General features: G+C 36.0%; 1 protein-coding gene across 2 annotated transcripts; it reads right to left on the bottom strand.

Moving 5' to 3' along the window:
• Positions 1-6,228: 6,228 nt before the first annotated feature.
• On the bottom strand, positions 6,229-26,217 carry GEMIN2 (gem nuclear organelle associated protein 2). Of its 2 annotated transcripts, none has more exons than XM_081228608.1 (10): positions 26,033-26,217; positions 25,534-25,618; positions 24,053-24,142; positions 23,729-23,788; positions 21,197-21,310; positions 19,478-19,522; positions 18,267-18,335; positions 14,849-14,959; positions 13,066-13,124; positions 6,229-6,854 (listed from the first exon to the last, which is right to left on the bottom strand). In XM_081228608.1, exons 1-10 carry the CDS (start codon positions 26,191-26,193, stop codon positions 6,815-6,817), a joined length of 834 nt encoding a protein of 277 aa, XP_081084734.1. In that variant the 5' UTR covers positions 26,194-26,217; the 3' UTR covers positions 6,229-6,814. The 2 variants fall into 2 exon arrangements, with proteins under 2 accessions (XP_081084734.1, XP_081084733.1); XM_081228607.1 differs by having other exon boundaries at positions 26,024-26,211.
• Positions 26,218-27,399: the final 1,182 nt, after the last annotated feature.

Raw genomic sequence — 27,399 nt, 5'->3', positions numbered from 1 at the left:
CTTGTAGTCAAAAAGAAGTCTCTCTTAGTTAGAGACGAGGGAAAAGTTAGGTTATACAAAAAAAAGTATGGAATATTGAATTTCCTTTTTTCTGTAGGGAGAGGGGAAGATATTTAAAGGTTTACATTTAAAACAGTAAAACCATAACGTGCTAAAGAAAATATGAGGTTAGTTTTATGATCCTGTAGTAGAGAAGGCCTTTTCAAGACATGCAGAAAATCATAAAGGAAAATTGTAGAAAAAAAATAGTAGGAAAAAAATAGAAAAAAAATAGTAGAAAAAAAATAGTAGAGGGCTTCCCTGGTGGCGCAGTGGTTGAGAGTCCGCCTGCCGATGCAGGGGACATGGGTTTGTGTCCCGGTCCGGGAGGATCCCACATGCCGCGGAGCGGCTGGGCCCGTGAGCCATGGCCACTGAGCCTGCGTGTCCGGAGCCTGTTCTCCGCAACGGGAGAGGCCACAACAGCGAGAGGCCCGCATACCACAAAAAAAAAGAAAAAAAGTAGAAAATAGTAAAAAAAAAAAATAGTAGAAAAAATACCATATCTTCAACATATGGTACTGGGAAAACTGAATATCCACATGCAAAAGAATAGAACTGGACCCTTACACCATACACAAAAATCAACTTAAAAGTGCATCTAAGACTTAAGACATGCAGAAAATCATAAAGGAAAATAGGAAAAAAAATAGTAGGAAAAAAAATTAGTAGAAAATAGTAAAAAAAAATAGTAGAAAAAATAACATATCTTCAACAAATGGTACTGGGAAAACTGAATATACACATGCAAAAGAATGGAACTGGACCCTTACACCATACACAAAAATCAACTAAAAGTGGGTTTAAGACTTAAGACCTGAAACTTTAAAACTCCAAGAAGAAAATAGGAGAAAAGCCTTTATAATATTGGTCTTAGCAATGATTTCTTGGATTTGACACCAAAAGCACAGGCAACAAAAGCAAAAATAGACAAGTAGGACTATGTCAAACTAAAAAGCTGCATAGCAAAGGAAACAACAGAGTGTAAAGGTAGCCTATGGAATGGGGAAAATAGTTGCAAACCATGTATCTGGTAAAGGGTTAATACCTAAAGTACACAAGGAACTAAAACTCTAACAAGAACCCCAAATAACCCAATTAAACAATGAATGAAGCACTGAAATAGACATTTCTCCGAAGAATACATACAAATGGCCAACAGGTACACGAAAAGATGCTCAGTGTCATAACTAATGAGGGAAATGCAAATCAAAACCACCATTAGTTACCACACCACACCCATTAGGATAGCCATTAAAAAACAAAAAAAAACCCCAAAACCCAGAAAATAAATGTTGGCAAGGATGTGAAGAAATTGGAACCCTTGTGCATTCTCAGTGGGAATGTAAAATGATATAGCCACTAGGGAAAAGAGTATAAAGATTCCACAAAAAATTAAAACTAGAACTATATGATCCAGCAATCCCACTTGAGAGTATACAAAAGAATTGAAATCAGGATCTTGAAGGGTTATTTGCACTCCCATGTCCACTGCAGCATTATTAGCAACAGCCAAGAAGTGTAAACAACCTAACTGTCCATTGTATAAGGATTTGCACTATTTGGTTGTGCTCACTGATGGCACTTGATTTGTACTGGCATGCAAGGAAATACTGTGCAGCCAGTAAAAAGGATGAAATAGATCTACATGTATTTGCTTACATGGAATGATATTAACTGGTATTAAGAGAAAACAGTTTGTTACAGGATACTGCACATGCAATATATAAAGTATACATTATGGGGACTTCCCTGGTGGTCCAGTGGTTAAGACTCCGTGCTCCCAATGCAGGGGGCACGGGCTTGATCCCAGATCGGGGAACTAAGGTCCCACATGCTGCAGTGAGGCCAAAAAATATATATATATAAAATATATATATAAGTATATATTATATATAAATACATATATAAATATATAAAATATATATTTATATACATTATGAATATAAATACGATTGTGAGCATATCAAAAAGACTTGAAAGTTACAAGTAAATTGTGCATTAGATTATTTTAAAGTAATCCCATAATAAAGATATTTTTATTTGGGTATCCTTTTGTACAACTTTCTATCTTAATTATAGTCATCAACAGCCCTAAGTGAATAATAAACTTGTGTTGAAGAGCAGATGTATGTTTCAAAAGTAAAAACTACACTGTACGAATGACAAACTATGAGGACAGCATTTATAAACTATTTAGTCAGTGGCCTATGCTAACCATAATGACATAGTTGAATCCCTTGTGTCTACCAGTCAAACCTCATTAAGGGAATTTAAGCCTGGAGATGTCATCAGAACCTGCCTTGGTCCATCTGGGCTGCTATAACAGAATACCACAGATTGGTCAGTTTATGAAACACAGAAATGTATTTCTCACAGTTCTGGAGGCTGGGAAGTCCAAGATCAAGGCGCCTGTAGATTTGTTGTCTGGTGAGGGCCTGCTTCTTGGTTCACAGACAGATGTCTTTTGACTGTGTCCTCACTTCGCAGAACGGAACTAGTTAACTCTCTGAGGTCTCTTCTACAAAGGCAGGAGGGCTCTGCCCTCATGACTGAATAATCACTTCCCAAAGGCTCTGCCTCCTAATACTATCACCTTGAGGGTTAGGACATGAACATATGCATTTTGGGGGGACACAAATATTCAGTCCACAGCAGAACCCAACATACAGTGCCTAAGGGAAACAAAATCCTAGAGCCAAGGTTACATGGTGAATTGTTTTCCGAGTCCTACTAGAATATAGCTGTAGGATGGGAGTTCAACTCAGGCCTGGGTAAGCACCAAACTGATTACAGAAACTGGGATTGGCACAAATTTTGGGGTCAGCAAAGTTAAGAAAGAAACTGGATAGAACCTACTAAAGTTTTTCAAAGCGCTCTTTGAAAAATGAGTACTGTGATCAGATACATTTTATTCATCCTCTTTTGTCAACTTTATTTAATGCACATGAATGGCATGTTACAAGTTCTGAAAAATCAATAATCAGCTTAATTTTGTTTAATCTAGTATTTGATTAGAGTACCATTTTTTTCAAAAACACTAAAGTTCACATAAATCAATATTCTAAGGCATATTATTTAGGAAACATTATTTTTAAAAATCTGGTGGGAATTTGGTAATATGTATAAGAAAATATAATCTTAAAATGGACACAGGTCAACTTGATCTTTCTCAATAATTTCTAACACGTTTTTATATCTTTGTCCCCAGGTGGCAAAACCGATAACCGGAACCACTTTTCATCTAATTTGGCCTCTAACTGGCTTATTCTGCTAAGAGACACAGATGAAATAATCTTATTTCATTTTAAAAAGGAGAAATGAATATAACTTTAATAAAAGTATTACTGCAAGTTAATAAATGCATAATGTCCTCCTGCCCAAAAGAAGTAATGAATCCTTTACGTGAAAACAAATACAGGTGCAATCTAATTTACTTGGTCCATGCTCGCGTGGACCTGATTAAACTACCATTTGGTAGCTATTATTTTCAAAATAACTACCTCTAAATTCTGTATTTAAAATGTGTAATTTCTCAATGAACTTAAAGATTTCTACCTGTGATAAGAGTTGGAAAAGATTTTCCTCTTCAATTTCTCATTAAAATCAGAAGATACTTTTAATTGTGAAAGGCTCGATAAACCCTAAAGCTACTGATATATTGGTAGTCTGCATATTTACGATTACATTAGTGGTTTATAATATCTTTTATTTGTTTCTACATTCCTGAAAAATATCCTTATGCCAAGTTGAGTTACTAGAAAAATAAGTTCTCAGTTAAATATTAGAGATCCTACAGCTTGCTGGAAAATACAGATGTAACTGCATTCAAATAATTTCTTATACCACTGGTCTTCTGTACATGCAAAATTGCCTTCTTTTTTATGTTTCTAGTCCTCAGGAATGTTAATTCTTCTGTGTGAGTAGTGAACATGCTCAGCCACTAGCTATGGAAGAGTTATACATAAGTTAAAACAATAAATTGACACTTTACCTTTATTAAATCAGTCCCTAGCCCCACACCCTAAAGATCAAATCGGCAAAGAATACGAGGCTATAACAAGGCTACTTGTGGTACTGGTTGGAAATCTAAACTCTTTATGGTAGACGCTGGCTGCCTACCCAATAGCCCCTCTCCCCTGTTTTCTAACAGAACCATCTTTGGTAGGAGTGCTCACCTAAAAAATTACATTTTCCAGCTTTCTTTATAAGTAGAAAATGTCGTAACTCTGGTAAATGAAATATAAGTTGAGGGTTTCTTGTAACACTTTTCTCCCCTGTTAGGACAACAAGAAGTGGTGGTACCTTTTTATCCTCCCTGGAATGTAGGTTCGAAGTAAGAGATAAAGCAACCAGATCATGACTAAAAAGATGAAAGCTATACACTAACATTGATGAAGGAGAAATCTGGATGCAGCCTAGGATATTTAAGGTATTGGACAGCTGCTGCACCAGCCCTGAATTTCTCAAACCAGAATCAGTTTATGAGAAACAAAAATAAATCCCTAATTTTTAATACCTCACTTAAGTCAAGTTTCAAATGCAATATTAACTGATAGACTCATGACTTGCAACCCAACTCCTGGGAACTTACGGTCAAAGTAAGGAAAGAGTTACGTACGTACAGGTATTCACGGTAGCATTTTCTATATTGAATTAACACTGAAAACAGATTAGATATCCAAGAATGAGAGAATGTTTAAATTATGGTAAAATACAACTTAGACTACTAGGCTACCATTTAAAAATCAGCTTTTTGAGGACATAATAGTAGAAAAGATTCAAATATAAAATTACATCTGTTCCTTTCATAAATAGTGGAAAAACTATTGGTTGCCTGATCAACAGTTATTCCCAATCCCCTTTTCCTTTTCCATCTCCCATTAGAAAGACTGGAAAAGCTTACAATTTCATTTCCCCACTTTTCTTGGGGCTAGAGGTAATAATTTTATACACTCATGGCCAACAGGTGAACATATCCACAGTGGATATGTACGAATGACTGTGGATATCTGGAGAAGGTTTTGCTTTTATGAGAACAGGAACAGATGTGGAAGGCTCTGCCTCCTTCCCCCCTTTTCCTGTCTTGAATACAGACACATTGCTCTGCACTGCAGTGGCCATCTTACCATGAGGGAAAAGCTAAAAGACTCTTAGAGAACTTAGTATCGTGGAGTCACTGAACCAACGCCAACTCCCCTAGACTTCTTGTTATGAGAGAAAAATAAATTCCTATTTGAAAAATCATTGCTACTTGGATCTTCTGTTGCTTAAAGTAGGAAACATTCCTACCTGATATAGAAATAGGTAAACTGGGACTTCCCTGGTGGTGCAGTGATTAGGAATCCACTTGTCAATGTAGGGGACACGGGTTCAATCCCTGAACCGGAAAGATCTCACATGCCGCGGAGCAACTAAGCCCATGTGCCACAACTACTGAGCCTGTGCTCTAGAGCCTGCGGTCCACAACTACTGAAGCACACGCACCCTACAGCCTGTGCGCTGCAACTACTGAGCCCACATGCTGCAACTACTAAAGCCTGTGCACACTAGGGCCCATGTGCCGCAACTACTAAGCCTGTGTACTGCAACTACTGAAGCCGTGCATCTAGAGCCCATGCTCCGCAACAAGAGAAGCCATTGCAACGAGAAGCCTGAGCACCGCAGCAAAGAGTAGCCCCCGCTCGCCGCAACTAGAGAAAGCCTGTGCGCAACAATGGAAACCCAACACAGCCAAAAAAAAAAAAAAAAAAAAAAAAAGAAAGGAATAGATAAATTGTAAGTGATATGAATAAAAGATGTGACAGGAAAATTAAAACAGTCGACCTTTTAGGGTACTACTGAAAATTACTTGTAAAGAAAAAGTTTTGTTTATACAAGAAAACATTTAGGGGCTTCCCTGGTGGTGCAGTGGTTAAGAATCCACCTGCCTATGCAGGGGACATAGGTTCAAGCCCTGGTCCAGGAAGATCCCACATACAGCGGAGCAACTAAGCCCGTGCGCCGCAACTACTTAGCCTGCACTCTAGAGCCCGCGAGCCACAACTACTGAAGCCTGCGCACCTAGAGCCTGTGCTCCACAACAAAAGAAGCCACTGCAATGAGAAGCCTGCGCACCGCAATGAAGAGTAGCCCCTGCTCGCCGCAACTAGAGAAAGCCCACGTGCAGCAATGAAGACCCAACACAGCCAAAAAGAAACAAAAAATTTATAAAAAAAAAAAGCATTTAAAAATAAAAGTATAGAGCTTAAAGGGAAAATGTTAAGACTAATTTGTTGCTGACTATGAATATACATGCCATATAATCTAGATTACCTTAATTCTAATACTAAGGACATTTATCCATTGTCTTTTGTTATGTTAAATAGTCAAACAAAATTTAGTAACCAAAACACATTTTCAATAAAATTTTATATGTGTATATGTGAATAAACAATGAAACAGCACCAACGACCTCTGTACAATTTCGTCATACAGTTTCTGTGCAGGATGCTTCACCAATAAATCATTCAATTTGTTTTAAAAGCATGTGATTACAGAAAACTATTTAAACTGTTCAGCAAAAACTGGGTAACATCTTTCAAAGAAACCTCAGATACTCATACCAACACAATCTATCTTCTGAATATCAACTTGAGTCGCACAGGTTAAGATGAAGACGCTTCACATAGTGCTGAAGATGTGATGCAATCTGTACTTGAACTGGCATTGCACTTCCTCAGACTTAGGCTGTCTTCATTACAAATATCTTCTATCCCTGAGAAGTCAGCTATTATCAGGATGGCTCATCAGCTAAGTCACGTTGGTCAAAATACCTGGTGAAAAAAAGAATTTACACAACAAAGGAAACAATAAGCAAAACAAAAAACCTATGGACTGGGAGAAAATATTTGCAAATGATACGACCAACAAGGGTTTAATTTCCAAAACATACAAACAGCTCATACAAGTCAATAACAAAAAAAAAACAACCCAATCAAAAAATGAGCAGAAAACCTATATAGACATTTCTCCAAAGAAGACATACAGATGGCCAAAAGGCACATGAAAAGATGCTCAACATTGTTAATTATTAGAGAAATGCAAATCAAAACTAAATGTGGTATCATCTCACACCGATCAGAATAACCATCATCAAAAAGTCTACAAATAACAAATGCTGGAGAGGGTGTGGAGAAAAGGGAACCCTCCTTCATTGTTGGTGGGAATGTAAATTGGTGCAGCCACTATGGAAAACAGTATGGAGGTTTCTTAAAAAACTAAAAATAGAATTACCATATGATCTAGCAATCCTGCTCCTGGGCACATATCCAGAGAAAACTCTAATTTGAAAAGATACACATACCCCAGTGTTCATAGCAGCACTATTTACAATAACCAAGACATGGAAGCAACCTAAATGTCCATCAACAGATGAATGGATAAAGAAGATGTCGTGTATACACACACACACACACACACACACACACACACACACAAATGGAATATTAGCCATAAAAAAGAATGAAATATTGCCATTTGCAGCAACATGGATGTACCTAGAGATCATCATACTAGGTGAAGTCAGACAGAGAAAGACAAATACCATATGATATCACTTATATGTGGAATCTAAAAAATGATACAGGGCTTCCCTGGTGGCGAAGTGGTTAAGAATCCACCTGCCAATTCAGGGGACACGGGTTTGAGCTCTGGTCCGGGAAGACCCCACAAGCTGCAGAGCAACTAAGCCCATGCGCCACAGCTACTGAGCCTGTGCTCTAGAGCCCGTGAGCCACAACTACTGAAGCCCGCGCACCTAGAACCCATGCTCTGCAACAAGAGAAGCCACTGCAATGAGAAGCCTGCGCACCGCAACGAAGAGTAGTCCCCGCTCGCCACAACTAGAGAAAAGCCCGTGCACAGCAACAATGACCCAACGCAGCCAAAAATAATAAATAAATAAATTAATTAATTAATTATAAAAATTTAAAAATGATACAAATGAACTTATTTACAAAACAGAAACAGACTCACAAATATAGAAAACAAACATAGCTACCAAAGGGGAAAGGCGGGGGAAAATAAACTAGTAGGAGTTTGGGATTAGCAGATACCAACTACTATATACAAAATAGATAAACAAGGTCCTACTGTATAGCACTGTGAATTATATTCAATATCCTGTAATAAACTATAGGGGAAAAAATCTGTAAAAGAATATATATATGGATAACTGAATCATGCTGTTGTACACCAGAAACTAACACAACATTGTAAATCAACTATACTCCAATTTAAAAAAATTTAATGTATACTTAAAAATATTAACTGCAGCACTACTTGTAATAGCAAAAGACCACAAACAACCCAAATATCCATCAATAAATGGACTGACTGAATGAACTATGATACATCTACACAGTGGAAGACTATGAGGCTTTTTATTAAAAAAAAAAAAAATGAGGAAAATATCTGCACTGCTACCATGTGATTTCCAGGATCTATTAAGTGAAGAAACAAGGTACAGAATGGAATGCTTAGTATGTTATGTTTTGTAAGCATGTGCAGAAATGCAGATATATTTATATATATTTGCTTATATTTTTTAAAAGAACAGTGAATGGAAGGATAAATCAAAAATTAACAATAAAATGGATAACTACAAAAGGGAGAAAAGATGCTACAGAGGATAAAGGTAGATGCTAAAATGCTCCAAAATGTACCTTGAATTATAATTTTAACTTTGGAACAATGTAAATATTTTATGAACTTATAAAATAAGATTAAATAAAAACAGAAAATCACCAAATGAACTTTCTCCTATACTAGGTTGGTGGCATAACCACACAGAGGAGGATAATTTCAAGTGATCTTAAACATGATGTTCTGATATCCTTAGTGAGATATAGCAGTGACAAAGAGAACTGCAAAGAATTTTTTAAATGTACAGAGTGAAGTCAGAAAAACAAATATCATATATTGATGCATATATGTGGAATCTGAAAAAACTGGTATAGATGATCTTATTTACAAAGCAGAAATAGAGACACAGATGTAGAGAACAAACGTATGGATACCAAGGGGGGTAGTATGAATTGGGAGATTGGGATTCATATATATACACTATTGATACTATGTATAAAATAGATAACTAATGAGAAACTACTGTATAGCACAGGGAACTCTACTCAGTGCTCTGTGGTGACCTAAATGGAAAGGAAATCCAAAAAAAGAGGGGATATGTATATATATATACATATAGCTGATTCACTTTGCTGTACAATAGAAACTAACACAACATTGTAAAGCAACCAAGAAAAAAAAGAATTCTTAAACTGATTTCAATAGTTTTATTATCAGTAATATTGTTAGTATTATTCTGAAACTATTATGTGAATATTACAGGATAAAGCCAAAAATTATGTTAATATTATTAGAAACCAGAATTTTGAGCACAGAAGAACAGAAATAAAACATTAAATAAAAATCAAGTAGTCTTAACTTAGAACTGAAATATTAATTTGAACTCATGATTTTATTTTTCTCTTTCTAAAAACTACATAACTTCCTAGCTCTGTTCAGTGAAAAGGTCTAAATGCAATGACCAAACGAATAACAACTAGCTTCCCTAATGTCCAAATTGTGGACTCTAGACACCATTTTCTACTTTAAAACAGGAACCAGCACTCCCAGGAGAAAAGAAAAGACTGATTCCAGATCTGGAGCCAAGTGTCCAAGATACATCTGAGTCATTCTGGCATACTAGAAAGGAAGAAAGCCGTAAAATAAAAAAGACCACTAAGGTTATATAACAAAAAGCATAGAAATTGATCTGAGGGGCTCCCACTGTCCAAAGATGGAACAATTTGAGCATCAAAAAGAATAATGACTGCAATATTCCTTTACCTGAATGCAATGGTCAACTTTATCACCACTAAAAGTGGGACAATTAGACATTATATGCTTCCTGATGTGACACAATAGCACAAACAGAGTCTTGTCAAACAAACAAACATACACATTACATATAATCAAGCCTCTAGACCTACCTACCAGTTTACAGAAAATATAGAGGATAGATGAACCATTAAATACCATCATGAAGTTAGCTGTCAAAACCAAAATGTGGGAAATTTTATAAGTCAAAGGACCCGGCTTCTTTAACAAGAAAATGGCAAGAAAAACCCAAGAGGTTGATGGGGATACTTAAGAGACATATTAGACAAATGTAATGAGTGCATTGCACTTGGATCCTGATTTGAACAATTCAAATGTAAAAAGACATTCTTGGGACAATTAGGGAACATGAAACATGGACTGGACATCAGACGATACTATGGAGTTATTCTTAAATTTATTAGTTATTCAATAAATTTGTGATACAAATACTACAGTCATGTGTTTTAAAAGCCCTTATCGGGCTTCCCTGGTGGCGCAGGGGTTGAGAGTACACCTGCCGATGCAGGGGATATGGGTTCGTGCCCCGGTCCGGGAGGATCTCACGTGCCGTGGAGCGGCTGGGCCCGTGAGCCATGGCCGCTGGGCCTGCGCATCCGGAGCCTGTGCTCCGCAACGGGAGAGGCCACAGCAGTGAACGGCCCACGTACCGCAAGGAAAAAAAAAAAAAAAGCTCTTATCAGTTAGATACACTAAAACAGGAGAAATGACATGTCCAAGATTTGTTTAAAATACAATAACAAAACAGTTGAAGCTGGGTTATGGATTTATCTTGGGGGTTTATTCTACATTTTTATGGTTTAAACAACTCCATAATAAGAAGCTTAAAAAAATAATTACCATTGGTAAAACAATTAAGGCAGCTAACAGTTACTGGATCCTTTCTGAATGGGATCCCACTCATCTAAGGAGGTTATTTCTATGAATTAGCAGTTCTTGCCTTAAAGATACACAAACAAACAAAACCAACAATAAAAAACCCTCTTGAGTTTTCTGTCATAACAATGACAGATACTTACACTGAAGCTGTTACTGCAAAGAGTCAAGGCCTACGTTATCTTTTTTCCAAGCTTGCTATAACCTTCTATAAGTTTTCCTAAGTGAAGTCTATAGAACTGTCCTAGAACTTTTCTGTCCTAGAACTTTTCTCCATTTTTACCTGACTTTCTGAGGAAAAAAATAAAATAAAATAAAATCATGACCCAATACACTTGGACATTTCTTCTCTCATAATTGTATAATATTATAAAATATAAGTCAGATGATATATTTAAGTTTCTGGTTCCATTAAGTACTAGCTTACTGAACCATCAATTATCGATACTTAATCTTTATGAACTGGTGTCCACATCTGTAAAGGAAAAAAACCCTGAGTTGTTTTAAGAATTAGAGATACAGTATATTTGCGCCTAGGGCAACACTGTATCCTCTCATTTAATCCTTACTACCAACAGATGAGGTAGGTATTAATTTTGTTTGTGATCAGCATAGTTAAGGGCTTAGTTCTGGAGTCTGGATCTTAGCTCTGCCATTTACTAGTTCTGTGATGGTAAGAAAGTAGTTTAACCTCCCTCTGCCATGGTTTCCTCATCTGTAAACTGATAATAGTACCTACCTTCTAAGGATTAAATGAGTTCCTATTTTGAAGCACTAAGAAAAATGCCTGGCACAAATTGCCAAGTAAGTGTTGTTTATCATCATTAGCATAATTACTGTAGATAAAGAAATTACATGCTGAATGTGTGTACACTCTAAAAAAGTGTCTTGTCTGGGGGAGGGAAAAATGAACACAGGATTACTTACCCTCCCAATATTAAAAATACTATAAAGCTTTGAAAAGTTATTGGCATTGGAATAAAAACACTGACAAATGAACAAAAATATCAAGTCCAGAAAGAGACCTAAAATAAATATGTGTGTGTGTATATATACACACACACAAGAATTTAGAATATGAAGACATTTTCAAATAAATTCCACGTGAAATTTTAATGTAAGAAATAAAATCAGGGCTTCCCTGGTGGCGCAGTGGTTGAGAGTCCGCCTGCCGATGCAGGGGATGAGGGTTCGTGCCCCGGTCCGGGAGGATCCCACATGCCACGGAGCGGCTGGGCCCGTGAGCCATGGCCGCTGAGCCTGAGCGTCCGGAGCCTGTGCTCCGCAACGGGAGAGGCCACAACAGTGAGAGGCCCGCGTACCGCAAAAAAAAAAAAAAAAAAAAAAAAAAAAAAAGAAATAAAATCAAATGTATACTAAATAAAAACATGCCCTGACTGAAAATGAACAAAGGACAGTAGCAATTAAAAAAAACTGCAATAAAACATATTCTACCCTTACTGATAATCATACAAAAGCAAATAAAAATAATTTGTATCTTTTTATTATCAGAATGGAAATACTTATATCAACTGAAAACGCCCAGTGCTGAATAGGAGATGGGCACTCTCACTGACACTTTAGTGGGAACACAGAGTGGTATGATCTTTCTGGAAGGCAAACTGGCAATAAATATATCGGTTTTAGAAGTACATGCAAGCCCTTGGGACTTCCCTGGTGGCAGAGTGGTTAAGAATCTGCCTGCCAATGCAGGGCACACAGGTTCGAGCTCTGGTCTTGGAGGATCCCACATGTGGCGGAGCAACTAGGCCCGTGTGCCATAATGACTGAGCCTGCGCTCTAGAGCCCGCAAGCGACAACTGAGCCTGTGTGCCACAACTACTGAAGCCCGTGCGCCTAGAGCCCATGCTCCACAACAAAGAGTAGCCCCCGCTTGCCGCAACTAGAGAAAGCCCTCGCGCAGCAATGAAGACCCAACACAGCCAAAAATAAATAAATAAATATAAATTTTAAAAAAAAAATAGAAGAAGTACATGCAAGCCCTTTAACTTATTTCTAGGAATTTATCCTTTGAAAAATATAGAGCTGTATGTACAAGGATCTTCAATGCAGCATTATTTATAGAAAAAAACTAGAAATAAAGGGAATTGTGATAACACAATACTGTTTCCTTATACCTCAACTTCCTCATTGTAAAATGGAAACAATACTCTCTACCTATCATAAAGCAAGAAGCCAAGGATTACTTACCTGCTAACCAAGCAGATTAACAAATTCAAAGCAGGAACCCTCTCATCATCTTTGCTGTCCTAAAAAAAGAAAAAAGAAAAAGTTTAAAATGTTGTCTGTTATCCCTTAATATTTTTGAAACAAGTTTCAAGATGGAAAACATGAGCATTTTATTAGAGGATAGTAATAATCACAAGGAATAGAAAATGTCAAAGAAAAAGGAGAAACTGTAGAGTTAATGATTCCTTGGGAAACATCTAAGATCATCTTTTAAAGAAAGGTCCTGAATAGGTCCTGAAAAGAAATAAGAGTTGAGGGCTCTAAGGAGGATAACTTGGGAGAGATCTTCTTCCTGGTTCCAAGTAAAGGAGCAAAAAAACCCTGTGTCCTAACTGGGCACGAAGGGAAAAAAATTATATAAAAATACTTTAAAGAAAATATCCCAGATGAGAGTTCTCAATTACGATGGAAGTAGTTCCTGAACTATACATTTTATAAAGTTCACTTTAAATATCTGTTAAAATGACAGACCTAAGACACATGGAAGGTAGTCTTACATAGTATGAAATTTATTTTTATACATTTCAAGGAATAGTCACAATAACTCACTGAGTAATGTTATAACAGACATGTCATACATTATTCAAACTTGGGATACACTTCAATGATGTCAGCACATTCAATTCCTTTATGTGCCAAGAACTTAACAATATAAATAAAACATATTTCCTGCTGATAGCACAGAAGAGGAAATATCCATATCAGCTTTAATTAAAGGAAAAATGTGTTAAGTGTCATAAAAAAGATACAAAGCATACTGGAAAAACAGAGGATTGAAGAGATTCTTTTTAATTGTGAGGATTAGGGAAAGTATCACAGAAAGTGATAGGATATGAGCCAGACTGTGAAAAGTAAATGGTATATAGATGCAGATTAGAAGAGAGTGAAAAGGCACTTCTGGAGAGGGAATAAAGTCTAGGAACATAGCTTAGGGAATATTTAATGAGTAACAAGTACATTTTGCTCAGAGTACAGGCCATATAAGTTAGTTTGTGCCATATCATGGATATTTAATGAAAATATTTTGTAGTAGTCAATGAAGAACAAGTATACATTTTTGTGGAGGAGTAAAGAGGAATACAAAAAAATCAGAAGTGGACTTAGTCTGGCATCAAATTAATTTATATTGTAATGCTGCAGGTATGAGTTAGAGGAAGGGTCTGACTGGAGAAATTCAAAACAATTATTATGCCAGACTGTTAGCTGACCACTTTGGCTTCTTGACTCCCCTTATTATTTAGCAAATGAATCTCATTTTTAGCTGGGCACACTGCCACCCAACTAAAGTAAACATTTCCCATAGTTCTTTATGGCCATGTGACTAAATTCTGGCCAATGAGCTATTTTGGCCAGATGTGTTTGTAGAACCTCTAGGAAGGCTCTTTGGAGGGGATGACCTTCTTCTCTTCTTTCCAGCTTCCTATAGTGAAATAAAATGGCTGAAGCTCCAGCAGCCATCCTGGATTATGAGGTGAGCTTGAGGATGGAAGCCACATGTGGCAGAACTCAAAGGCCTGGGTCGCTGCCACCTTAGATCTAATCTGCCTACCTTCAGACTCCCTTTGTCTGAGAAAAGCACTTACATTTTATTTAAGCTACTGCTATTTTGGACTCTTCTATTATGTAACTAAATCTAATCCTGACTAATCAAATATTCCATGTTTTCCTGTTTCATTGAAATCATTCTTTACCATTACATAAATTGGTGAGTGCTTCTGATTTGAAATATTAAATTTGAACTTACCACTGAAAGCCTCACTTCAGAGCACCTTCTTGCAAGCTGCCGAATCAGTGAATGAGCCTCCGGTAATAAAGGTTTTTCAAGACAAGCCAATAAAGCATAAAGCCATCTTCCCTATATAGAATTTAAAAAGTAATAAGTAAGCAAACTGCATCATAAGTTTAACTTATAATCACTGAACTGTACCTCAGAAAGGTCATATCAAATTATGTTTCCACCAGCAGTATATATGACTGAGTTTATTCTGAGCAACACATCACTTTAGGGGAAACCTGAAGAATATTAGAACAAAGTTTAAATAGCAATTTGTGTAACACACTAAGTTAGCTCCTCAAGCAACCCCAAATCAACAAGACTTTTTCTTAAACAAAAAGATTCACATCTGGGGGTGGGTGGGATAAATTGGAAGATTGGGATTGATATATATATATATATATATATATATATACTATTGATACTATGTATAAAACAGATAATGAGAACCTACTGTATAGCACAGGGAACTCTACTCAATGCTCTGTGGTGAAGTAATGGGAAGGAAATCCAAAAAACTAACACAATATTGTAAAGCAACTATACTCCAATAAAAATTAATAAAAAAAATAAAATAACATTAAAAAAAAGATTCACATCCAGGTTTCTTTTATAAAGAGTGAGCGGGACTCTCTCCTACATGAAAAAAGCTGGTATACATTTAAACTTGACTCAAACTTTCTGGGATAAATTTACAATATAAAGCTGGCATTCAGGTATTCAAATGGCCTCTACACTTAGAAGGTGCTTAAATCTCTACTGATTGTCTAAGATGTATCTATACTGAAAGATTCCTTTTCTCAAAGTCAGTGAGCACACTGTGACAATACTAAAAAATAAAAGCAAAACTAAACAGCTGAAAACCTTCTTCAATAACATCACACTTAGTTGGCAAAATAAGGTGGTATTTCTCAAAAAATATTAGACAAGTAATCCCAAGAAATAATTAAAAGGTCCCTTTTTCTTTTTGCTAGTTTATGATAAGCAAACTTCCTGTGACACAAGTTTTTTTTTTAAACATTGGTATTCTCAGTACTAGAGTTCTAATGGTATGGTTACTTAGAGGAATTGAACACTGGTTGATTTAAAAGACAGATTACTCAAAATAAAACTCAAAGGATTAATCAGGTTAAAATTTAGTAAATCAGCTATCACTGGTTCAGAAACACTTTAATGGTTCCTCTGGCAAATATAGCCACACTTTTCGGCAATACATTTTCATTAAATTAACATGGAAAGCCAAAATTATCACCCTCTTGAGTGGGTAACCTTTAAAAGCTAAAAAAAAAAAAAGTACCAAAAATCTTACAATAGAGTTAAAAAAATAAAGACTAAAGGAAGAGAAGGAAAATACGTCAGATAAATAATACTGCTAAAAGGTCGCCGCTATCAGACAGGAAGAACTGATATAGAATTTAAAACTCAATATCTAGATTCCAATGAAAAAGTAGCCTAAGAATATGAACCAAGTTATCTAATGAAGATGTAGCTAATATATCAACCCATGGAAAAAGTTTTGCTTCACTGATAACGAAAGAAACATAAATTATATTTACTTTGAAGTACTACTATATATTCACTAAATTTGAAAAACCAAAACAAATTATAAAGTGATAGCTTGAACCATATGGAATTGTTGAAAATCAAAAGTTTCTAACCTACAAAAAGGGCAATTTCATATGGTTCAACTTAAAGTAGGGTTGTAGGGAAGAGAAATTTAAGAATCCATTGCTGATGTCATTATATACAGGTTCAATTCTTCTGTAAAGCAAGCAGGATGTAACAAAAGCTTACAAAACCTTGATCCAATAATTCTATTCTAGAAATATCCTGAGAAGTAATAAAAAAGAAAATCAGTATAAATGTTTATAATTTAGTCATGACTGTAAAATATAAGGAAGAATCCAAATGGTCAATAATGAGAATCAAAGTAAACCAGACATTTAGACAACGGCAATTATGTAAATTACATTATCATATAGAAATATATATGTGAAATGTGAGCTAACAAACCAGAATATAAGGGCTTCCCTGGTGGCGCAGTGGTTGAGAGCCCGCCTGCCGATGCAGGGGACATGGGTTCGTGCCCCGGTCTGGGAGGATCCCGCGTGCCGCAGAGCGGCTGAGCCCGTGGGCCATGGCCGCTGGGCCTGCGCGTCCAGAGCCTGTGCTCCGCAACGGGAGAGGCCACAGCAGTGAGAGGCCCGTGTACCGCAAAAAAAAAACACAAACCCCCCCCCCAGAATATATACATTAGTAACAACTATGTAAAAGATATGTCTGACCACTCAATCGAAAACAGTGATTTAAGCACGGATTTTTTTCCCCTTCAAAATTACATGTTATATGGTAGAGATTTAAAAGAATGAAAATATAAAAATAAAAAATGAAAATCCAGTGATAAAGAATATAATCATTACACTTATGGAAGAGACTTATCTAAGCCACCTGGCTGAATGGCAGGCTGGGAAACTTATACACTGTACTGTAATGTTGTTTTATCTGTCTCTCCCAGCAGACTATAAGCTTCCGGAGGGCAAAGATTTTATCACTTATTTTGACAGGAAGTTTTGGAGCCTCAGATACACTCTTTTGCAAATATCCTCAATTGTGAAAAATATTTTTTAAATTAAATCTAACTCCAAAGGATTATAAAATTTCTTATTAGGGGATTAAGTGGGTAATTCATTTATATAATGTCTACCAAGTTTACCCAATTTTGAAGGTGAAAAGTAAGCTGTGAGTGTAAAGCAATAAAATAGAGGGGTAATACAGCACAGTTGTTGAGAGTATAGCCTGACTGCCAGGGCATGAGTCTCAGTTCTGCCAGTTATAATCTGTGTAACCTCAAGCAAGTTACTGAATTCCCATGTGCTCCAGTTTCCTCATCTGTAAAATGAAAATAACAGCTCATAGGTTATCAAAGGATTCAAGGAGTTATTATATATAAAATCCTTAGAACAATGCCTGGCACATATATTTGCCATTATTGGTATTTCTGATATTCTTTTGTGAACTGGATTTCAAAGCCATTTTAGAAAATGCATTTCGAAGTTCTTTAGGTCAGTGCTATTTGAAATGGGGTCTGCAGACTGGCCAGTCTGTTTGTTACTGATCTGTGACAAGATAAGCAGCTTCTCCCAGGATATAAATCAACATTTAGTTGACTTTTTTTCCCCAATGCAAGACTATCTCAATGAAGGAAGTAGTATGTTGATTTACATTCTAGTGTAATTTCCTTATTTTACTGCAAATAACCATTGCTTGCGTTACACATATAGTTGTATGTATATGTATAATACATATATATAAATAATGTAGAGCCATATCTTATATATAAGTATATAAATTTTGTCTGCATTATGAAAAGAAAAAGATGCAGTACTACCAATTCTGGAGTAAAGTCTCTTTCTCCAAACCAATTTATCAGATATTCCAAGACACTAGTTACTGTTGCCTAAAAAAGGGGGGAAGAGATGAAAGAACAGTATTAGTAACACAACACTGACAAGTTCAACCTGAGTTTCATTAAGTTCAGTTAGAAAGCAACTCTTATGTTTAAAATGGCCTCTTCTTTAGGCTTCCAGAGAAACCTGTGACTCTAGTAATTTGATTAGATGGCACACTCAGTGAGAAGAGGCTTTGTAGACAAATATTCTTATATACTTTCAATTATCAATACCTTGGTTTAAATCCTAGGATTTAGTTTGTAACTACTAATTTAGTTCGGAACTACTTAAAAAAAATTCCACATACTCTTAAAAAAAATCTTTGCATAAATACCTTCAGCTTGTTTTCATTAAATCAGAGTACAAATCTAAAGACAAAGTTAGCTAGAGAAAGATCAGTTTTAAGCTATATAGATAGAATTATCAAACTGTTGAAAATATTCGTGGGCTTATTCAAATATAAATGGACACTTACAAAAATCACTCTCATCAAATTTAGTATAACTACTACAGCACCTTAATGTAAATGATCAAGTAAGTAAAACTGTCAGCCAGTATATGATTTACAACAGAGTATGACTGTTATCTTCCAAGAGTACCCAATGCTATGTGAATGCAAAACAATCAAAGTTTTTATTTGCTCCTTAAATGGATAACAGAGTTCCTAGTTCTGAAAGACTGAAGAACCAAAATCCATATTTCTCCCCTTTTGATCCAAGAAATTCAAATTTCATTCTTAATGAAGTGTGTAGGACATCTGGAACTAAAAATAGCAATCTAACCTTAGTATTTATTTCAAATCCCAGAATCTAAGACTTATAACTGAAATGTATACATGTGAATAGTTTAGCACCATGATCAAGAGCATGAGTTCTGAAATTAGATCAACCTGGGATTGAATTCTAGTGTTGCCATTAAAACTTGCTGAAAAACCACCTGCAAGTAACTTAATCTCCAATTTTGTTTCCTCCTCTAGTAAAAAATGGATATTAATAATAATTTCCCATATAGGATTGTAGTGAGGATTAAATAAGAAATGTTAAAGAGTTTAGGACAGGGTCTTGCATACTGTAAATATTCAGTAAATGTATTCAAATATCTTAACAAACATTGCAAACAAAAGAATGCATAAATTCTTATTAGATTTTACCTGATTCATTCTGCTAACAATACTAAGCAAGGGAGGAAAACCAATCTGAAAGAAAAATGAGACTGAAATTTACTAAATGGTATTATGGAGGCAGGGGGTGCATTTTTTTCAAACTGGTGAATTTCTCAACACACTGTTTTTTAAAAACAAAAAACAGATAAAAGTAAATTCTTTCATTATCCATTACAATAAAACATTCCATGAACTATTATGTTGGTAATGCCCAAGAAAATAATGTCTTGAAATTTGAATATGTAAATTTAAAAATAATTATTTTAGTAATTAGGATGTTAAAGCATGAAATTGAAAAAAATGATACTAGGATATTAATATGTTGTACACACTTTTAAAATCTTTAGCTAAAGCTAACATTTTTAGGAATTAAGGGCACTTGAATGAGTTCTTTCAAACCTAATCTGCTTCAATTAAAAAGTCCTTTGGAGTTTAATGTTGGGAGCCTTGATTATGAAAACAGTACTGACTTGTGAGAAACTTAAGAGGACATGCATTAAACTCTTGTGTCCTTAAGTGGTTCTTTCATGTGGTATATATTTCACTTGTATGTATTTTGAAATAACAAACTAAATAAATATATATTCATTCTTTGTCAAATTAAAACATTTTGAAATGTAACATACGTTAGTGATATTATACAAAAGAACGTATGTTGTATAAGAAATAGTGTTAAACTAGCTCCCTCAGAGATCTGAATCTGTCTACACTCCCACCACCATGTGTAGGAGGGCCCGTTTTCCCAGCCCTTGTTAACACAGTGTGTCAAACTTTCTTTACCAGTATGTTATCTGAAAAATGCCAGCTCAGTGGAGTTACAAGCAATATTTTTATTATAAGTGAGTTTGGGCATCTTCTCATATAAGAATAATTTGTATTTCCTTCTTGTGAGATGTCTCTTTATATCCATTGCCTTTTTTTTTTTAACTGGGGTCTTGGTCTTTTTTAGTGATTTTTGGAGGTTTTACATTTGCAGGATAAACTAATTTTAAATGGGAAAAACACAATGTAGCACCACATAGAAAACAATAAATACCTATTCAACAGAACAATATAGTATAGGGAGTTACCAGTAATGCAGATGTGTGCAGTGGGTTCCATAAGAACATCTGCAAACTTGAGGGCAGGTGAATCCTGAAGGACAAGAAGCAGCTGGCCACATAATTTATGATTAAAATAAAGCCATGTGAAATTTAAATATACCCTCAGCATTTTACCTCCAGAATATGCAATTTACTAAGCATTTTTAAATACCTAGTTGTGTCATATGTTTTCCTTTGTTTCCCTGACTACTCATAACTCATTGTTTGACCCACATCTAATCATTAAAAAAAAAGAATCCTAACTCACAAAATTATTAAACAGCTAAAACATACACTGTTTTAGAAACTAGGCTGCCAATTTTTAAGTCAAAAAGACAATAAACTAAGAGAAAATATTGGCAAATATTTTCTGTAGAGAGCCAGAAAGTAAGTATTTTAGGCTTTGTAGGGTACACACTGTCTCAGTCACATATTATTTATTTATTTATTTTTAACAACCTTTTAAAAACATAAAAACAATTATGTTTTTATGTTTAGCTCATGACTATACAAAAAAAATCTGCAGACTGGATTTGCCCCAGGTTGTAGTTTGCTGAGTCTTTATACTAAATCATGAACCAAAATTATGACCTTTGTTTGTTTGTTTAGCCACATTATCACCTACTTGTACATAATCGATTCCAGGACTTTCACTTGCAGCTGGTCCAACAGCTCCTTCAGCACATAACCTCTCACCCAGACAAAATTTTTTCCAGCCTTCTTCATCTTCAGATTTTGGCTAAAAGAAAAAAAAAAAAGAACTTATTTACTCCTATGTATTTTTTTTTTATACTGAGCAGTGAAAAAAGAAGTGAGGATTCCTCCATATTCTCACCACCTCAACACAAAGATATAGTGCCTGTTATGGAGTGAACTGTGTGCCCCCCAAATCTGTATGTTGAAGCCCTAACCTCCAGAATGGGATTATTAGGAGACTGAGCCTTTATAGCAGAGACTAAGTTAAAATGAGGTGGTTAGGGTGGGTCCGAAGCCAATCTGACCAGCGTCCCTGTAAGAAGAGGAAGTCTGGACACAGAGACATCAGGGATGGGCGTGCACACAGAAGACCACGTGAGGGCACAGCAAGGAGACGGCCACCTGCAAGCCAAAGAGAGAGGCCTTGAGAGAGACCCACTGACACCTTGATCTTAGACTTCTAGCCCACAAAGCAGTGAGAAAATAAATTACTGTTTGTTAAGCCACCCAGTCTGTGGTGTTTTGTTATGGCAGCCCTAGGAAACCAATACAGCACCCAAGTGGTCACACCATAGATGGGACATGTTTAGTTTGGATCATACTTTAATGGACACTGACAAGCAAGAATGTGTTCAAAGGAGGGTGATAAAGATGGAAATTGGTATGGAAAAAAAAATACACTAAGAATGCTTACAAGAATGAAGGATGTTCATGCCCTGGAAGGAGACATGATTACATACCCCACATACTGAAAGGGCTGTCCAATTAAAGGAGTAGATTTATTCTACATTGTCAGATGAAAAAAAGTAGGACCATTCAGTTCAATATGGCTACCTTAACAGAACAATTAAAAATTCTTTTTCTGAAAAAATTTATTAATTAATTTATTTAAGTACAGTTAATTTACAATATTGTATTAGTGTCAGGTGTACAGCAAAGTGATTCAGTTAACAGAACAATGGGTTTATTTGGGCACATCACCTTGCAAATTATTTTACATATATGTGCAGTTTTTCCCCCACCCCGAGGATAAACAGCTTTCATTAGATTCTCAGAATGAATATGAGACCCCTAAAACATAAAAACCCATTGTCCTGGAACAATTCATCTTTTCCCATTACTCCACTGGTCAGAGACTGTTTCTGCTTCAGGTAGCATTGAAAACCCTAATTATTAAATATAGTGGGTGCTTAATAAATGATTGGATCAATTGATCAATCAATGTTCATATTTACATAGTTGCTATCACCGCATGCTTTAAAAATTCATTTTATTATTTACATAATGTTTACATCTGCCATGATGAACATATGTTATTGCTACGTAATAGTCTACTGTTTTGATGGATGATCTTCATTTATTGAATCAATTATGTTCAGTCATTTCTTTCTTGACAAAATTATATTGTCATAATGTTACTAATGAGCTTCGTTTTGAATTAGTAAGTATGTACCCAAAAGTCCTTAGACTGAGCAAGAAAAAATATATCTACCTACCTACTGCCCTCTCTCTCTTCTTACTAGGAGGCCTCACAGCACAGTGAAAGGCTTTAGAGTCAGACAAAGTTCAGTCTGAATCTCAGTTATACCTTTTATGAGTTAAATGATCTTGGGCAAGTGATGTTAGTGCCTACCACACTTTTCCTAGAGCAGAGCTTCCAACTAGTATACAGAAGCATATAGAGAGGTTACACTGAATCTCTTAGCTTTCAGCTGGTAGTTTAGGCTATGGGAGCAGCCTCCTCCATTTATCCCAATGTGTCATGGCGTAAAAGGTGTCAGGAAGCACTGCCTAAAAGAAGCTTCTAAAATCTGAAATCTATGAACCACCTGAAACTGTGAGCAAAATTGTATGCGTAGGTACATTTTTTCCCTCTGAAAATAAATACCTTTCATTTGATTCTCAGAAAAACTATAAGACTCCCTAAAAGGTTAAAAGGACTGTCCTGGAACAATGTGTCCACCTCTTTCCCAACACCCTTTTTTACCCAGTAGTCCACACATAGCATATTTACTAAAAAGATTAAAATTATATCTAGGATGATAAAGTAAGAAATACTACTTTCCAGTAAGCATGGCCAGCTTTACTGAAATGTCACTCACTGATACTGGCACCATTACCTCATGAGGCAAATCCAATAAGCCTTTATTCAATCTTTTTGTAAATACTGAAAATGTATTTAATTTCCTAAAAAGCAAATGTCTAGAAGAACCTTTAAAAACTTGTTAAGACCGATCCAAAGTGTCTCAAGATGTAGATTAAAACTGTCATAAAAATAACTTGCATTACTGACTCTATCCTTTTCAGGCTACTAAGATAATGGAACTGTTACTATTAATGATACATGGGAGAGAATGAAAATAATATGGATTAAACAAGTGAACCTTTAAGAACTGGAAGTAAATATGGACTATATTAAATAGTTATATACTGTACAATCTAAACAGAGAAACTTACATACCATGGTCACATTACTATCCAACTGCTGTGATTTCCAGTGACTTCTATGTCTGTTCACACTCTAAAGGAAGATAAGGTAGACAAATGATCTTCAGAGAATGGATAACTCAAAAGAAAGCAATTGCTGCACAACATTCTAACAATTCTAAAACTTGGAAAATATGTTCAACTGTATTATGTCTAATGATTATAATAATTTGGTAATTGATTCATGAATATTCTTATCTTTATACACTAGAAACCCCAGTTTTTCCAACTACAGTCTAAGAACAGAAATAAGTCTGAGGGAGGGAGGGGTTTGATTAAATGATTAAAGTACACCTACCTGCCGAACAGTTGAAAACTGTGCCACTTGCTGCTGTTGCCACTGAAGAGTGGGGGAATACCCTTCAGGAGCAGGCTGGCATCCTGAAAGCTAGAGATCAGTTCATAAATGTTAGAATCAATGTTAGTGTTATAACTAGAATCTCATACCTCTGCAAAGTAAAAGCAGAATCAAGATGAAAAGCGGATAATAAAGCAAATAAGACGATACAAGAAAGAGTATTTTTTGCAGATGTAAAAAAGGAGGCAACTCACTTTACTATTTACGTCTGAGTTTAAAACATTAGGAAAAGACTCTTATATAGTCACTTTAGTAAGAGCAATCTGGAATGGTTTAGAGTTGGAGTTTCTAAGAAATCCACATGACGTGAGACTCGAAGATATAATCTAGTCCTACCTTTCTACTGAATATAATAGCAAAACAGTTTGAAACAAAGAGAGATATAAACCAAATAAAGAATTTTGGTATAAGCAGAATGTACTCAAATAACTTCAGATGCTTGACTTTATAAGGGCTACTTCTACTTTCCAAAACAGCACAGAGGTCACAACTGATCACATAATGCCTTGAAATAAAACTTAATGTGGTCACTTTTTAAAAGCCAGGTATACAAGATATCATCTTCCATCAACTAAAAACTTCTGAAAAGGAATTATATGAAACATTATAGTGTCTGAATTTAAATCTCCTGATTATAAACATCAGATAAAGGAATTACTTAGAACATAAAAGAAAAAGGAATTATCACAATTTAAAAACTGCTGCTCTCCTTCCACCTTTGGTTAAATAGCACCTCCTAAAACAGACCTTCTGTGGCTACTCTATCTAAAGTAGTTCTCCCAGTTACTTATTGGTCATTATATGTTACTTTTTTTTCACAACAATGGTCGCAGTATGTAATTAATTTGTTTTTTTTTTTACTGTCTTCCTCAGGAGAATGTAAACTCTACAAGGGTAGGGACATTTTCTGTCTCATCCTCTGTTGTATTCCCAGTGCCTGGCACAATATAGTTGTTTAGTAAAATATGTGTTGGATAAATAAATGAATGAAAAGGTTCACAGTGGGCAAGTAGGTAGAAAAGTGTGATATTTGGGTTTCTATTTTTAAAAAACAAAACCCAGTCAAATTCAAAACATGCAAACTACACTAAGATTAAACACCAGCCTGATAATAATTATGAACTGGAAAAAGGTACCTTAAAAATAAAGGATAGCATAAGTAACCTATTGAAAGGCTCCTTTAGGATTGGATCATGTTCCTGAAGTATTATGAGCAAATCTCCACGAATGCCAGGGTTACTGAAAGCCTCTCTGGAGGCAGTAAATGCCAGCTGTCCGTTTGGGGGGAAAAGTACAACTTAGTACGGAGTAGTCAAATCTTACCTACATCGTAACTGATACTGTCTGACACTATAGGAGAGCCTTGGTCTTTTAATTTGTGGGAGGGAAAAAAAAATCCCCTGACGGGTAATAAAACTCACAGAAACATTCACACTTTGCTTCCTTTTCAACTTCTTTGGGTCAATTTGAGCTACCACAACATCTGGACATTGAGCTGCTTCGATCCTACAAATAAGAAATAAGTACAAAAAACGTGATTACTATTGTTCATGTGTAGTAAAACAAGCAATCCACTTCTACGGTTCATTATAAAATCAGAAAAAAAGTTCAGAATTGCAATCGAGGTACTAAACAATGTATTTCTGAAATTATGTTGACTGAAAGCAAGATTTCTTATGTGGAAGAAATCTAAGAGCACCTATATTGTCACAAGTAATCAGATTTAACAAAATTAAGTTCATAGAAACTCGCTCACGCAAAGATGTAATCAAGGAATTTTGTTCCGACAGTGGATGGGGGACGGGAACAGAGGTGGGGCTTTATCACACTTAAGGGTCGAGCGGGGCAGTGGGCGCTATGCCCAGGGGCGGAAGGACAACCAGCCCACCCGCACAAGGTCAAATCACTCACTGGACCCGCCTTAGGTATTCTTGGGGAGTCCTCGGAGGTACGTTGGGATCAAAACTGTCTGTCAAGTCGCAGGGCTCCACTGGCAACAGCCGGGGCATCAACTCTTCCACTGCAGACTCCGCAGGTACCCACGCCATAGTTTTCAATCCGGCCTGTCCCACCCAGCGCATGCGCCAGGTCTGGGTCACAGCGCAGGCGCACATGTTGTCACCTTTGGCGCTGAGTTGAGCAAGAGGCTGGGCTTAGGGAGCGTAACTGCGCATGAGCGAACCTGCTGATTGTCGTAAGGTTAAGGCTCCGGTGGGGTAATGAAGACTGCGAGGCTGGTTCCTAGTAAAAGTAGTTCGGAAGTTTTTCTGGGTATTACGCTCTATACTCTTCTAAGACTGAGGGTTATTAACTTTTATGCATCCCTAGTAGTGAGGGAACTTCAAATGTTTTTTTAAATTAATGACCAGGTTACTGTGATTATCATTTATTCAGCTCTAAATTCTTAAACCGCTGATAGACGCATCACATGCATTTCCTCATTTAAGTTTTACAACCTTTTGACGTAAGTTGTATTATCCAGGTTTTGTAGGGAAGGAAATCGACCGAAAGAGGGGTTAAGTACTACAATCGTAACTTTCTCCGAAAAAGGAAAACCAATTCAAACCCAGATTTATCTGACGCCAAATGAATGTAAAATTAATTTCCCAGAGTAATTTCTTGTGCTTGGCTGAGCCAAAGATCACTTTATATTTATCTGAAGTGAATATTACTACTAGAGTAGCCATCACTTTTTCAGAAATATCTCTTTCCTTAGTGCAAAGAATAAAGTTAATGCCAACACCTAGAAGTTATCATTATTTATCTTAGGGCCAATCTTGTGAGGGGGTACTTTTATTTCCATTTGGCAGGTGAGGAAACAAGGCAGAAACGGATTAAGTTAACTTGTGCTGGGTCACAAATTGCAAGAAACAGTCACAGTACTATATCTCAGTTTTTCTAAACAAGCTGTGAGTGAATACAATTGACTTGTTTTCTAAGGTTTGTTTGTTTTTAAGGCTTTTTTTTCTTTTCCTTAAAGCACTGTCTTTAGCTTGCAAGCAATCGATTTCAAAACCAGAATGTAACTTTCTAAATTGGAGACAAACTAAGGACAGTCCTTAGGTTAAGAGCGAAAGAACTAGAGCTTATGAATGGTAACTAAACAATTGGGAGACCTGGAAAGAAACTGCTTGGCTTCAAACTAGAAAATTATTTGATTAAAAATTTTACTGATTTTGGAAGAAACAAACTTATAAGAAATATGGAGAAATGCTCCTGTCACCAAACGTTTGGGAAATGATCAAGAACAAATTAGAAAAAAAACTGTGTCATTTCTGGACTTTCCT

The sequence above is a fragment of the Mesoplodon bidens genome, assembly GCF_964165515.1.
Source record: "Mesoplodon bidens genome assembly, chromosome: 3".
NCBI lineage: Eukaryota > Metazoa > Chordata > Mammalia > Artiodactyla > Ziphiidae > Mesoplodon > Mesoplodon bidens.
Note: the sequence above shows the minus strand (reverse complement) of the source record. Positions and strands in the feature narration are given on the sequence as shown.